This window comes from Talpa europaea (genome assembly GCF_964194135.1).
Source record: "Talpa europaea genome assembly, chromosome: 8".
NCBI classification, from domain to species: Eukaryota; Metazoa; Chordata; class Mammalia; order Eulipotyphla; family Talpidae; genus Talpa; species Talpa europaea.
This window is the reverse complement of record NC_140075.1, coordinates 51,589,822-51,606,022: the sequence shown is the minus strand read 5'-3', so window position 1 is coordinate 51,606,022 and position 16,201 is coordinate 51,589,822. Positions and strand designations below refer to the sequence as shown.

Genomic DNA, 16,201 nt, shown 5'->3' with positions numbered 1-16,201 from the left:
TATATAAGAGGTTAAAATTAGGGCCTCCCCGGTGGCGCAGCGGTTGAGCACTGGGTTGCGAAGCTGCCCGCGGCCTCTGCAGCGCTGGTTCGATCCCCGGCTGCTCCCCGGCCACCGGAGGAGGGTGCCACATGGCGCGCAGACCTCTCCTGCTGCCCGCTGCTCCCCTCAGTAGTGTACTTCGGTCCTTCTGCCTGCTCTGCTCCCCGCTCTGGCCCTGGTGAATTCTCTCATCCTCCCGCGCTTCTGACTGTACCCAGTGCATGTATAAACAAAAACAAACAAACAAATAAATAAATAAAACATGCCTCTATTAAAAAAAAAAAAGAGGTTAAAATTAGACTCTTTTAAAAAGGCACAAAACATTGTATAAACTGCTGTATACAGGGCCTCCCTGGTGGCACAAAGGGTTAAGCACCACACTATGAAGCAATCCACAGTCTCTGCAGCACGAGTTCGATCCCCGGCCAGCCAGGGAGCAACCCACATGGCACAGCAGACCTCTCCTGACTCACCCGCTACTCCCCTCAGCAGTGTACTTCAGTCAGTCTGCCTGTTCTGTTCCCCACTCTGTCTCTGGTGAATCCTCTCACTCCCCGCATCTCTGGCCTGTACCCCAGCTCTTATATACATAAATAATAAATTTTTTTAAATAAATAAATAAATACACTGCCATATACAGTTTTTCCCTGTAATAGGTTATCATTTTAATAATTTGTGTCTTTTAAGAAAAGCACACATTCTAACTAAGAGGAAACTACCAACAGCATGCGACTCAGGTTTTCATTTTCCTTCCAAGTAGGGTCCATTCTTAAGCTTTAAGTCCTAAACAAAACCAGGGCCTCCCTGGTGGCGCAGCAGTTGAGCGCTGGGTTGCGAAGCTGCCCGCAGCCTCTGCGTGCCGGTTCGATCCCCGGCTGCTCCCCGGCCACCAGAGGAGGGTCCCACATGGTGCGCAGACCTCTCCTGCCTCCCGCTGCTCCCCTCAGCAGTGTACTTCAGTCCTTCTGCCTGCTCTGCTCCCTGCTCTGGCTCTGGTGAGTTCTCTCACCCTCCCATGCTTCTGACTGTACCCGGTGCTTGCATAAATAAATAAATAAATCTTAACAATAATTAAAAAAAAAATGCTCTTAAAAAAAAAAAAAACTCAGGTTTAGTAAAAAGGGTGGGAAAATTTTTTAAAAGAAGCACAAATCTAAGGGTGACAAATGATTCTGAATAAAATTGGGGGTTGTTTGTTGAATTACTACTCTTACTAAGCACAATTTTTTTGGCTATTTTGACAGATCCAGGTTGATGAAGTCAGAAAACTGGTTTATTTTGAAGGCACCAAAGACTCCCCTTTAGAACATCACCTGTATGTGGTTAGTTATGTAAGTCCTGGAGAGGTGACAAGGCTGACAGACCGTGGCTATTCCCACTCTTGCTGCATCAGCCAGGTATGAAGTCCTGTTTCAAAAGAATGTCTTGTCTTGTAAAAAGTCTTGTGATCATATAAGATTTCTTTTCACTAACAAAAAGATTTGTGAAGTTGACGTGCAAAAGTCTGGTTCTCTTACAAAAAGCTTTTAAAACTTAGCCTTGGGGCCTCCCTGGTGATGCAGGCGGTTGAGCGTAGCACTGTGAAGCTGTCCGCAGCCTCTGCAGTGCCAATTCAATCCCCGCTGGCCTTGGAGCAACCCACATGGCAAGCAGAACTCTCCTGTTTCGCCTGCCGCTCCCCTTAGCAGTGTATTTCATGTCAGTCTGCCTGTTCTGTTCCCTGCTCTGACTCTGGTGAATACTCTCACCCTCCTGCGTATCTGTCCTATACCCCGGTTCTTGTATAAATAAAATAAAATCTTTTAAAAAATTTAAAAAAATTAAAACTTAGCCTTAATTTGGCATTATATGTGTACATAAAAGGTCAAATTCTCATGTTCCTGCTGTAGCTTTAATGGCGATGTATCAACAGATAACCTTTTTCCTTTTTTCCTGGATAATAATTATCTTTTCCTTTTTCTAGTACTGTGACTTCTTTATAAGCAAGTATAGTAACCAGAAGAATCCACACTGTGTGTCCCTTTACAAGCTCACAAGTCCTGAAGATGACCCAACTTGCAAGACAAAGGAATTCTGGGCCACCATTTTGGATTCAGCAGGTACTCATTTCCCTGGACCGATCTTAAGTAGAAATAGTATATTAAACTAAACAGGCACTAATGTGTCCTGTGCACAGTCTTACCATCTGTCACCACTGCCTGTCACTTAGCTGCTGGGTTCTTGATTGATTTCATCCCTTTTATTCTCTCAGCGACAGAATAAGATGGGTTACCCTCTACTCTAGTCAGGAGCAGATCTTTTGGGACTGTTTGAAAATAATCAAGATACCAGCTTAGGAAATGATTTATTCACACTTTCAGATCATTTCCCAGATAATCAGATAAGTTGAAGATAATTTATATAAACTAGTAAGACCTTTTGAACAGGGAAGTTGCAACTTTAGGGAATAACCAACAAGTAACTTTCTTAAACTTTTAATCACTTACATTGGCCATTTTAATAAGATAGAACTCTGTTCTGTGTGGAATTGAAGAGCACTATGAATTATCTATTTTTAAATTGCTTGATTTCTTAAGGTGGAGTAATTTTATGTTTCTATTAATCTACTTTATCCCCAAATTCTTTTGCCTGTTAAGTATTTTCATTCAATATCTAATAAAGGACTAAAGTATTAGTGCTAGACCACAGAGGATGTAGGTATGTTTTAATGTCCACATTAAATTTTATAATATGATGATGATTTTATAATATTTTGAATTATAATATATAGAATTTATAATATGATGATGATTTCTGCTTAATCTGTAAAATCATCTTTTTGGCCAGAACTGCCACCTTCTAGTAGGTTTCCAAAATGACCAACACAAAGGGAAAGAGGAGAGGCACCCACTATTTGTAGACTAGGCCTTCTAGAAAACATAGGGTTGTTCCTTTGGTCACATACATGTGAATCTAATACAAGAAAGGTGATATTGTAGGCCATAAGAGGATGGGCACTATTCAAAAAGGAAGCCTCACAAATGTTACCATGTCAAAACTGGAAGAGTTGATAATGTTACCCAGCATATAGTTGGCATTGTAACAAACAAGGGCAAGATTCTTGCCAAGAGAATTAATGTTCGTATTGAGCATATTAAGCACTCTTAAGAACCGACCTAGATAGCTTCCTGAAATGGGTGAAAGAAAATGATCAGGGAAAAAAAAAAGGAAGCCAAAGAGAAAGGTACTTGGGTTCAGCAGAAGCACCAGCCTGCCCCACCCAGAGAGGCAAGCTTTGTGAGAAGCAATGGAAAGGAGCCTGCGCTGCTGGAGCCCATTCCCTAGGAATTCATGGCATGATAAGTGTGAAAAACAAATAAAAAAATCTCTGGACTATGAAAATGTTCCTCTTAATTAAATAGAAGGGTGGTGTCCCCTCTCCAAAAAATATTTAAAGTAAACTTTTAATTGTGTCCTAATTCATGGATTGTATCTTTATTCAAATTTAATGTTTTGCTTGCTGAAAGATGGTGATTTATTGTACAACAAAGAATATAATCAGTTGGTTAGGAAACTACCAGGTGGTTTTTATAGAACATCTGAACTCTTTTGCAAATAGTCCCTTTGCAAAAAAAGAATTTAAGAAATCAATGAAAGTTTATCTGTTGCCTTACAGTTAGGCTTGGGAAAGTTGATTACTACTAATTGTATCATGAATAACTGCATTTTAAGGATCAAAAATTTTTCTTTGAAGCCTACTGCTTAAAAATAGGTTGCTTAAAGCATACCAAAAGACAACAGAACTGTAAAATTGAGTGTACACACTTAGGAAAGGCCCATATAACAGTGGTAAACCAATGACTGATCATGACTTTCTGTTTTTCTGGATTCTGATTAAGTTTATTCTCTAATGATCAGAAATAAATGTTTATTGAGTACCTGCCATGAACAAGTTAACTAAGTTAAATTAGTGCTTCCAGTTTCTAATCAGATACATGGCTTAAACATTAGTAGGGTATATTGAACTGAACACAAAGTATTTGTACACTTAGGCATGTAAATCCCTATCAATATTATGTGTCTGCTCCTAAAATAGGTAATTTGACATATTCATTAGATTTTCTTTATTAAATGTAAATGTTCTTGTTTAATTTCTTGTTTGCCAAAGGGTCGGACAGAACTAAACCAGTAACAATGGCTTAGATTCGTTTAGGCGATTGGTCAGTTATTTGTGCTTCGGCTTGTGAGTTTATCTTCTTCCTTGCACTCAGGTTGTAGAGCTCTTTAGTCTTAAAATCTAGGTAAGATTAAGACTCCATAAGAATTCCTTTTACAGACTCTACATGTTATCTTCTCGCAGGTCCTCTTCCTGACTATACCCCTCCAGAAATTTTCTCTTTTGAAAGTACTACTGGATTCACATTGTATGGGATGCTATACAAACCTCATGATCTACAACCTGGAAAGAAATACCCCACTGTGCTGTTCATATATGGTGGTCCTCAGGTGGGCATATTTATATTCCTACATAGGAATATACTTATTGTAGGTGATTTGTTTCTTAAATGTCTAGTCAATTGATTTAAGATTACAGAATAGTTGGGCCTCTGCTGTTACTGACTCTGGTTTATGTTCTGATTATCCAGTCTAGGAGTTTAGGAAATTGGGTTTTGTTTTGTTTTTTTAATTTGAATGTCTTTTTTCTTCCCCCTTTTAAAAGATATTTTCACTAGATATAGTAATCTGGGTTAGCAGATTTTGTTAAACTTTTAACATTTAAAATTTTTTTTAATTGAGGTAACATTGATTTACAACACTATGACTCAGAGGTATAGGATCACACCTCTTCAGATGTATGTTACCACACCACACCTACCACCAAGGTACCCATAATCCTTCACCATAGTCCCTTGGGCCCCCTCTACACCCTGCTCTCCACCTTCACTCCTCTCCTTCTGGTAACCTCAACTTTATAATGAGGCTTCTAGGGTTTGTTACTGATTTTGTTCTGTTTGACCCTTTGTTTTGTTTCTCTATATTCCACATGTAAGTAAAACCATCTGATATTTGTCTTTCTCCTTCTGAATTATCTCACTTAGCATTATCCCCTCCATTTCCACCCATGTTGTTGCAAATGCCAACTTCATCTTTTTTTATAGCTAAGTAGTATTCCATTGTGTTTATATACCACATCTTCCTAATCCACTCATCTGTCCTTGCACTTAAGTTGTTCCCATAACTTGGCTATTGTGAACAGTGCTGCAATGAACATAGGAGTATATGTCTCTTCAAATTAGTGTTTTTGTGTTCTTTAGGTATATGACCAAGAGTGGAATTACTGGATCATATAATAGATCTATTTTTAATATTTTGAGAAATGGCCATAGTGCTTTCCATAGAGGCTGAATTAGTCTACAGTCCTACCAATGGTATAAGAGGGTTCCCTTTTCTCCACATCCTCACCACCACTTGGTGTTTCTGGTCTTTTTTGATGTGGACCATTATCACAGGAGTGAGGTAGTATCTCATAGTGGTTTTGATTTTGTATTTCCTGGGTGATAAGTGATGATGAGCATTTTTTCAGTTAGACGACTAATTTGTAAATCAGTAAATCAATTTCTTAATTTACAATGAGGACTGCATCTTTCATGGGATATGGAATATTCACATCAGGTGTCTATGTAGAGAATTGTTTGGGAAATGAAATAAGGTAATTAAATGTCTTGGTAAATAAAGTCTTAACAAATTTTCAGGATACTTTGATAGCCCAATGAATTCCCCCTCTTCATCTACAACTATATCTCAAACTATAATATTTTTATCAGCTACTTAAACCAACTGCTATCCTACTGTTCAGCACTGTATGAAGTTTACACCTTGACTTTCCTTTTTCTGGATGTATTATTAATATTAAGTAAGTTGTATTGACTTTTGGAGTAAAGTGTTTTTATTAACTGGTAGTTTTATTAATATTTTTTTATTATATACCTTACAATGAGCCCTTGAAAAAATTAGAATATAACTGTACTGATTTTATAATACTTAGTAAATAATATTTATAATTATTCCCAGTTATTTAGTATCTAGAGGCTAAGTCACCAAAAAAATTAAAGTAAAATAACTGTATGTCATACAATCTTAGGATGAAAATTTTATATTTAGTTAACTACTTTGCCATTGTTAAGTATGTTCTACAAACAAAACAAGACTCACAGTTATACTATAGTAATCTACACACAAATCATGAAAGAGTTAAGTGAGGCTTCCTTTAGAAACTTGAAGCCAAGATTTTGTAAATTTAAAACAGGAAAGCTAATATAAAGAAATTCAACAGAAAAATTACAGGACATTCTCAGAAGCTTTACATGTTTTATTATTTTGATATTAAAGCTAAGTAAGGGCCTCCCTGGTGGCCTAGGGGTTAAGTTTCAGCACTATCACTGTGACAGCGTGAGTTCTGTCCCTAGCCAGGGAGCTAACCAGACCTGTTAGGTGCAGCAGAACTCTCCTATTTCTCCTGCTGTTCCCCTCAGCAGTGTATTTCAGTTGATCTGCCTGTTTCTTTCTTTTTTTTTTTTAAGATTTATTTATTTATTTGTGCATACAAGAACTGGGCTATAGGCCAGAGGTGCAGGGGGTGAGAAGACCCACCAAAGAATGGGGAACAGAACAGGTGGATTGACTGCTCCTCTCCTGTTGAGAGGAGCAGTGGGCGAGTCAGGAGAGGTCTGCTATGCCATGTGGGTCACCTCTGTGGTTAGCCGGGGATCGAACTCCTGCTATAGTGGCTGGCAGTAGCTTGATAGCACTGTCTTTAACCCCTGCGCCACCAGGGAGGCTCTGATCTGCCTGTTCTGCTCCCCACTCTTTCACTGTCTCTGGTGAATCCTCTCATCACTCCTCACCCCTGCACCTCTGACCTGTACCCCAGTTTTTCTATGCAAAAATAAATAATGGGGTCTCCCTGGTGGTGCAGGCGGTTGAGCGCAGCGCTATGAAGCTGTCCGCAGCCTCTGCAGTGCCAGTTCAATCCCCTCTGGCCTCGGAGAAACCCACATGGGGCAGCAGACCTCTCCTGTCTTGCCCGCTGCTCCCCTCAGCAGTGTATTTCAGTCTGTCTGCCTGTTCTGCTCCCCGCTCTGTCTCTGGTGAATCCTCTCACCCTCCTGCACATCTGGCCTATACCCTGGTTTTATATAAATAAAATAAATATTTTTTAAAAAAACAAATAATAAAATCTTTTTTAAAAGTCTAAATAAAAAGAGTATTTCTCCTTGTCAATGAAGAAATGTTATATGAGATATGTGAAAAACACTATATAAACTAGCTAGTTATTTAGCTTTTAAGACTAAAAGACTCCTTATATCAGTAATTAAGTTTAAAAGGTGAAGCCACATAGAAGATACTCACTATTTTTAATCATTACGGAAATGCAAGTCACACCACAATAAAACATTTTATATATAAGATATAATGATATATAAGATAAAATTTCATAGCCATTAGGATGGCTATTATCAAAAAAAGAGGGGGATGGAATAAGAAATGTTGGCAAGGATGTGGAGAAATCAGAATTCTGGTGTATTGCTAGTGAGAATGTAAAATGGTATAGTCACTATGGAAAACAACGAGGCATTTCTTCAAAAAGTCTGGGTTATAGTTTTAAAGTCTGTAGTTGCTCATTAATTGCCCTGAACCTTGTAAGTGAAGCTAAGAAAGAAAAGAAGCAAACATAAACATGAAAATATTTAAGATAATTTAAAAATAAAGCAGGGAGGAGGAAATGGAGTTGCTCATCAGTGGGCATAAATTATGTCCCAATTATGCAAGGTAAATAAATGCTACAGACCTATAGTAGAACATTGTCTTACAGTTAATATACTGTATTGTAACCTGAACTTTGTTAAGATGGTAGATATCATGTTAAATGTTCTTACCACAAGAAAATAAAATTTCACTTTAAAGCAGAATGATTTAAAAAACAACAGGCTTTCTGCTTTTCACAGCATCTTACTTCCTTTTTGCTTTTGCATGCTACTATATAATAAATTTCACTGAGGTTGTATTTCTTTTCAGGTGCAGTTGGTGAATAATCGGTTTAAAGGAGTCAAGTATTTCCGCTTGAATACTCTAGCCTCTCTAGGCTATGTGGTTGTAGTGATAGACAACAGGGGATCCTGTCACCGAGGGCTTAAATTTGAAGGCGCCTTTAAATATAAAATGGTGTGTGAACATACAAACATTTTTCTTTTAAAGACTTTTACATATTCTGGTGCACTGTTTGGTGTGAAATCCCAGAGAGGGAGAGTTGGGGCAAGGGGCTATGAGTTAATGAGAGAAAGAGAATGAGAGAGAGAGAGAAAGAGAGAGGAGAGATAGCTATTAGGGGTGGGAGGGAAGATGCAACTTACTATTCATGTCTACCTATATGTAACTTTGTGGAGATGAGATAGAACCACCTTTACGTAGAAATATCATCTCTTTATATTTCCTGTGTCCAACTTAGCCAGAAAGTTGCACCATTTAGTTTCCAGCATCCTATATACTACTGAGAGGAATAATTGAGATTTGTTCTGTCCTCTGTGAAGAGAGAAACCAACTGGTTAGTGCCTTCCTTGTGACAAGCCTCTTTCTCTCTACAGGAAGCTTTAAATGCTACCTTTTAGAGATGCCCCATGTCCTTTCTGCTGCTTTGGGAAATGATGAGAATCCGATGTTCCTTTTACACAGTAAGGCAGTTACTGTGTTTGCCAGTGTATTGGACATGCTGAGTAAGACATGGGGATTTTCTCCCACAGCCAGTTCTTTGACCTTATGTTGTATTCTCATGTAAGTTTTTTTTTGGTTTTGTTTTTATTTTTGTTTTTAGATCAGTGAAGTGAGTGTGAGTGCACTGGCAGGCCTAGTAATATAGATAGGGTGGTGGTGGCAGGAGTTAGGATTTAAAAGAAATAGTATATTCAGTTCCTAGAGGTAAATGATGAGAAAATAGGATAAAGCCTCAAGATAATTCTTTCTGCTTTACTGCACTAAATTTTAAAAAGGAGAAGTAAAATTAGTCAAGCACTAAAGAGCTAAATTTTTTTGCCTTTGGGTATAGGAAGGCTTGTTACAAGGAAGATGCTGGCCTCTTAGCAGACAACAGAACAAATGAAAATGGGAAATACCCATGTGACAAGGGGCAATTTGGGTCACAACAGGAAAAAGCTTTATGACAAAGGGTTAGCGCTAGGACAGGCTAGCAAAATAAGCAACAGCCCTCTATCTCAAAATAGAGCTAAACTTTTTCAGACAACAGAATCTAATATAAAAAAACTATAGGTATTTTTAGTAAAAACATTTATCTTTAAGCACTCTTAACGCACATCAAACTCAGTGAAATATTTTCCCTTTTTTTTGACAGGGTCAAATAGAAATTGATGATCAGGTGGAAGGACTCCAATATCTAGCCTCCCAATATGATTTCATTGACTTAGATCGTGTGGGCATTCATGGCTGGTCCTATGGAGGATACCTTTCCCTCATGGCATTAATGCAGAGATCAGATATCTTCAGGGTATGTGACTTCCTATTTTACTCATTTTGCATTAGGAGAATTTTCTGTAAATTTAAAGATATGAGAAAATGCTGATTTTCTGCAAGGTTATAGAGTTGGAAGTATTGTGAAATGTTAGGATTTATGTGTTTAGTAGCCATGTGAGATAATAGTTATATCTTTTGAACTTGTGAGATATATCCTTATATATCTATATCTATCTGCAAAACACGTATTAGCTTGATGACTAGTTGTTGGTTATAAGACATATGCCAAATATTATGGTGAATGGTCATGATTAGCAAAACACATGCACATACATATATCAGATTATAATTATTTCTTTAATTTTGGGACTGCAAACTGAGGGCAGGGACTTGCCTGCCTTACGTCACCATATCCTCAGTAGCCAAGCACAATGCTTAGCATATGGTAAGTCCTAAGTAAATCAGTGTTGAATGAATAAATTATTAAATATGTAAATGATGGTTACAATTATGTAAACAATCTCTTACAAAAGCTAAAAGAAAATATGTAAAGATGCTAACTTGTTAAGGGAGCAGGAATATGGCTAGGGTGTTTTTTTTGCGTGTTTTGGTAACTTTATTTTACAGTGAAGAATAATTTTTATTTAAGAATAAAAATAAGGGCCTCCCTGGTGGCGCAAGGGTTTGAGACGCAACCTATGAAGCCTCTGCAGCGCGAGTTCGATCCCCGACCAGCCAGGGAGCAGCCCACATGGCGCAGCAGACCTCTCCTGACTCTCCCGCTGCTCCCCTCAGCAGTGTATTTCAGTCAATCCACCTGTTCTGTTCCCCACTCTGTCTCTGGTGAATCCTCTCACCCCCCACACCTCTGGCCTGTACCCCAGCTCTTGTATGCATAAATAAATAAATCTGTTAAAAAAAAAAAGATAAAAATAATAGCATTTTTTTATATTCAGGTAGTCTTTATTTATAACCACAAACCTAACCCTGAAAACTGACATAAATAGGTTTGCAGCTATTGAGAAAATACTAAAATATTTAAATATAAAACCGTATGTAGAAGCCTCAAATGAGACAAGTGTACAGTGCTTATTTACAATTCATTCATTGTTTTAAATTCTGTGCTTAAAAAAAGTGACTTTTTTTTAAACATAAAACTGACATTACTCACACATTTCTTCCCCTAGTAGCAGTAATGAGTTACACTGAGGCATTCATATGTTCTATATTATTCTCCTTTTTTTTTTTTTTAGATTTATTTATTTATACAAGAACTGAGGTACAGACCAGATGTGTGGGAGGGTGAGAGTATTCACCAAAGACAGAGTGGGGAACAGAACAGGCAGACTGACTGAAATACACTGCTGAGGGGAGCAGCGGGCGAGACAGGAGAAGTCTGCCGCACCATGTGGGATCTCGCCAGCCGGCTGGGATCGAACCCACGCTGCAAAGGCTGTGGACAGCTTCACAGGGCTGTGTTCAACTGCCTGCGCCACAAGGAGGCTCTCATTCTCCTTTTTTAACAAAGGGGTCCATGTTTATATTTCAGCTGGCCTAGGTTAAGAGTTTGGTGTGCAGCATGCCTATGGAAAGTGAAGTTGACTCACTCTTGACCTTGGCTCTTCACTTTGATTTTCTGAGTTGCCTGAGGTCTTGTATGGCCCTTTCATGGAGCTGAAGCCTTAGAATAATTTTAACCTGTAAATTCATAAATTCTCATTGCTAGCCATTTTTTTCTGGACTATACTTGACTGCCATTGTCCTGTCCAGGTTGCTATTGCTGGGGCCCCAGTCACTCTGTGGATCTTCTATGATACAGGCTACACTGAACGTTATATGGGTCACCCTGACCAGAACGAACAGGGCTATTACTTAGGATCTGTGGCCATGCAAGCAGAAAAGTTCCCCTCTGAGTAAGTTCAAGCTTTAACATTAAAGTCATAAATGTAAAATTATATTTTTAAAAAGTGTCTTTAATATTAATGAAAACTACAAATACTGCAAAACCAAGAGTAGTAGTTTATAGAATACTAGAATGGCATGGCTGTTTTTTTTTTTTTTTTACAAGTTAGATTTGAAACAATTGCTGTGCTTAAAGAAGTACACAATGGTTTCAAGATAGAAAAAGATCTATTTTTGTTTAACTGTTTTACAGATAGTGTCTATAATTGATCTTTTTCTGGGAACATACTGTAATTATTGATGTGTGCCAATATCTTGTTAGGAAATTGAACATATCACTTTTTAAAATCTTTTATTACATGTAGCCTCTGTTAATGTATTATAAATTTGATATAAAAATGTTGAATTCTTACTCTAATATTATAATTTAAGGAAGTTAACATAGTTAATATAGTTAGTTTGAATGAGTTAATGTAGTTAGTTTAAACGAGTTATGTGGTTTACCACAGTACTAGAGTGGGATTTTGCCTGATTCTCTTACTTTTCCCATTTCTTCAGACCAAATCGTTTACTCCTCTTACATGGCTTCTTGGATGAAAATGTCCATTTTGCACACACCAGTATATTACTAAGTTTTTTAGTGAGAGCTGGAAAGCCATATGATTTACAGGTGAGTTATTCTACCTTTTCTGATCAGCTTAAGTAGTGATTAATGATTGATTTTACTTTGAACTTTAATAAACCAAGGAGTAAGGGCAAATTTTCAGCTGTGGTCACTCTTTGCTTAAGAGAACTAAAATAAAAAATTTCTCTAGTTGGAGAGAAATTAAGGTTTTGTTAAAGTCAGGCTGAAACTGTGGCCTGTCCTATTACCTGACTTGTTTATCGCTACTATCTTGTGTTCTGTAACTGTTCCCCCTTTCTATTCTTTATACAGATTGTGTGCTTATGAGAAATTAAAACCATTACCTTGTTCTTGTTTATATTTCAGTTGACTTTTATGTAAGGAAATTATGAGATACTTGTCTGTAGCAGCAATTTGCAAGCTTTTAGGTCTTGGGACCCTTTTCATATACCAAAGAGATTTAAAGTTAAGAAAAATTTTAAATACTTATTTTAAAATAACAATAATAACCTTTTACATATATTGATACAAATTATATTTTTATGGGAAAATCCCTTTTCTAAAAGTTTAATTTACTAAAAATAGTTGCTTTGTTTTACATTTTTGTGAAACCCCTAATGTCTGGGCTGATAAGGAAGACACCTGAATCCTCATGTCTACTTCTACAAGCAAGCAATCTGTTGTGAAATATTGTTATGGCTAAAATGTGTGAAGAAGATTTGACCTCATATAGTGTGCAGTTTAGAAATGGCAGGGATATTTTAGCCCGATTTTCAGATAATTGACTTTCTTTAACCCTGCTCTGAAGTAGAACATTCTTATTTCGTATGATTTGGTAAGTTAAGCTTTGGTATATGTGCTTCCAAAGTGAGCATTGTAGGTTAAATTTTGGTTCTGGGAATGTTTAAAATTTTTTTTCTATAAATTAGTGATAATAGCATTTCCAGACCCAACGCATAACCTACCAAATGAGAATGTTCTACTTTTGATAGTGTTAAGAATCTGTACACCAAGAGTGGGCAAAATGGTAGTTTTTTAGGACATCTAGAAACATTCCATCAAAACTCTCTGGTCATGTGTTTCAGATGAATCTTTCACCCATACTTGGTCATGGAAAATATTGGTTCACTGTGTTATGCCAGTCTTCTTTCTTTTTTTAAGATTTATTTATGCATACAAGAACTGGAGTGTAGGCCAGAGGTGTGAGGGTGGAGGGTGAGAGGATTCACCAGAGAAAGAGTGGGGAGCAGAACAGGCAGATCCACTGAAATACACTGGTGAGGGGAGCAGGGGTGAGACAGGAGAGGTCTGCTGCGCCATGTGGGTCAGCAACTTGGCTGGGGAGGGGATCTAACTCATGCTGCAGTGGCTGCCCATAGCTTGATAATGCTGAAACTTTAACCCCTGCACCACCAGGGCCCATATGCCAGTCTTCTTAATGTTAACTCATTTTATTATTTGCTGTTTTAAAAATCTCATATACTAATAATCACTGCTGATTTCTTTAGAAAAGTCTTTGAGTATTGGGAAGCTCATGAACTAGTAGTGGTTAGATATAAGTTTTCCAAAATTCCATTTTCACTTAAAATTCATCATTGAGTTCAAAATTTAACATTGACAACAATACTTTCATTGTTGTCCTTGAATGACCAGTTCACTTTATTAATTTTGATCAAGTGTTTGCCAGATACTCAATGTCACTATAGTTGTCAGTTATATATAGATATAGGTACCTATTATATATTTGTTACATATAGATACCTATATCGCTATAGTTGTAGGTCATTCTTTCAAGTTAAAAATGGAGTTCCACTTAAAAAGTTAACAGTTCAGGGCCTCCCCAGTGGTGCAACAGGTTGAGTGCCAGGCTGTGAAGCTGTCCGCAGCCTCTGCAGTGTGGGTTTGATTCCTGGCTGGCCAGGGAGAAACCCACATGGTGCAGCAGACCTCTCCTGCCTTGCCCACTGCTCCCCTCAGCTGTGTCTTTGGTCCATCTGCCTGTTTTGCTCCCCACTCTGTCTCTGGTGAATTTTCTCACCCTTCCAGTTCTTGTATAAATAAATCAATCTTAAAAAAAAAAAAGGTAACAGTTCAGGGGCCTCCCTGGTGGTGCAGGGGTTAAAGACAATGCTGTCGAGCTACTGCCAGCCACTGCAGCATGAGTTCAATCCCCTGGTCAGCCAGGGAGCTGACCCACATGGTACAGCGGACCTCTCCTGTCTCACCTGCTGCTCCCCTCAGCAGTGTGTTTCAGTACATCTGCCTGTTCTGCTCCCCACTCTCTGGTGAATCCTCTCACCCGCCGCACCTCTGGCTTATACCCCAGTTCCTATATGCGTAGAAATAAATAAATCTTTAAAAAAAAAAAGTTAACAGTTCAGCTTGCAACTCAGTGGCGTAAGTGCTTTTTCTTGAGACATCCTATAGCAGATATGCTTTCTACTTTCTTTCCATTTTATCACTACAGAATATTAAAGAGATGTCTAGTCAAAGGGTTACAGTTTAACAAAATTCTAACTTTTTACTGCTACTTAGTTGACATTTTTCTTTTTTACTGCAAGTATGTGATGGTGAAGAGTAATTTAACTTCCCCATCAGTACAATGCCAGCACAGTGAATAAAGGCAAATATTGTCTTATCATCATTCTGAAAGTAGTTTTTGAGGATCCCAGAAATATGCAGATCACACTTGGAGAACCACTGATCTACAGATAAATCCTTCTGTAAACTAGTGGTATGCAGGGAATTATTAAAAGAGGAGAGGGGCCTAGAATCTTTGGAGAGACTGTGTTCCATAATATTCTCCTGTTGAAAATCTCTGGAAAGCATTAGAAAGAAATGTATTTTGAATTTTTATGTTTCGTATTTTGATTTTGTTGTTGTTGTTGTTAAGATTTATCCTCAGGAGAGACACAGCATACGAGTTCCTGAATCTGGAGAACATTATGAACTGCATCTTTTGCACTACCTTCAAGAAAACCTTGGATCACGCATCGCTGCTCTGAAAGTGATATAATTTTGACCTGTGTAGAACTCTGGTATACACTGGCTTTTTAACCAAATGAGGAGGTATAATCAATAGAGAACATGAAATTGATCATCACATTTTGGTACCTGCCACATAACATCTACTTCTGAAAGTTTATTTGGTGCCAGGCAGGCATCTGCAGCTTGTGGATAGTAATCTGTTATCTTAAACATACATACACAAAGGTGAATGACATATATTAAGGGATCCAGCAATACCATGAGAACTACTGAAAGAAATACGACATTAGCACCATGTATTCATACTACCTTATTTTCACTTATAATAGCATTATAAACCTCATGGACTTAATTAGTGTATTTTTACATTATACTTCTGAGTTTATTCAGATATGATGATATTAGTGATTGGTTTGGTTCAATTCCAGAATCTCTGACTAGTTACAGATTTGAGAGCACTTAAATGTAATTGAATAGCTTATGCTTCATTGCTTGGGGTGTATCCAGCATGTTATGAACTAATCACTATTAAACCTATGACTTAACCAGTCAGTAATGATTTTTCAAGGATAACTTAGTGGCCTCCTAAAGACACTGACTTTATTTCATTCAAGCTCTGACCAGTTTCTAGCCAATTTAAATTGTATCTAGTATAAATAGTTCTCTTTGATGATATGACAGAGTGGGTTTTTCCTTTCACATAAAGGCAAGTAACTGTATATGTAGCATGGATTAAATTAGTCTTATATTGATAATTACAGGCAGAAAATTTTAATCAAATAATTAGAGCTTAAATATTTGCAGGTAATTTCTTTTCCTTTATGAAAAGGAAAAAGTACACATTCACTTGTATTCTTCAGAAAATTGAGTGGTGCCAGTTTCCATTGGGTATTTCCTTATTAAAATGTTCCCGAGTTTTAGGGAGGAGGAGAGGAATCATGGTGGGGTGGGCAGAGCAGGGTGTGGAAAACGGCAGGGAGAGTCTGCTCAAGAACTGAGCAGAAGTACAGTTTGACCAAAAATACTCATGAAAAAATTTTGGAAGTAAAATTTAAACTCCTAGAATATTAGTTAAGGAAACCAGAATTAAGAAATCACTCTCTTGCCATTATAGATACAAACTAACATTATTTAGGGGAGGAA

The 16,201-nt window shown here is 37.6% G+C and overlaps 1 protein-coding gene across 3 annotated transcripts in view; it reads left to right on the top strand.

Moving 5' to 3' along the window:
• Positions 1–15,086, top strand: part of DPP8 (dipeptidyl peptidase 8) — a gene marked incomplete at both ends in the record, with an annotated part of 50,362 nt that extends 35,276 nt beyond the window's left edge. The window contains 8 exons of one of the 3 annotated variants that reach the window (XM_084239813.1): positions 1,287–1,439; positions 2,006–2,141; positions 4,382–4,527; positions 8,098–8,244; positions 9,425–9,577; positions 11,314–11,456; positions 12,004–12,115; positions 14,964–15,086. In XM_084239813.1, coding sequence (XP_084095939.1) covers positions 1,287–1,439; positions 2,006–2,141; positions 4,382–4,527; positions 8,098–8,244; positions 9,425–9,577; positions 11,314–11,456; positions 12,004–12,115; positions 14,964–15,086 — 1,113 coding nt within the window. The remainder of the gene's footprint in view (positions 1–1,286; positions 1,440–2,005; positions 2,142–4,381; positions 4,528–8,097; positions 8,245–9,424; positions 9,578–11,313; positions 11,457–12,003; positions 12,116–14,963) is intronic. The other 2 variants (XM_084239814.1, XM_084239815.1) reach the window with 2 other exon arrangements.
• Between the last annotated feature and the right edge of the window lie 1,115 nt (positions 15,087–16,201).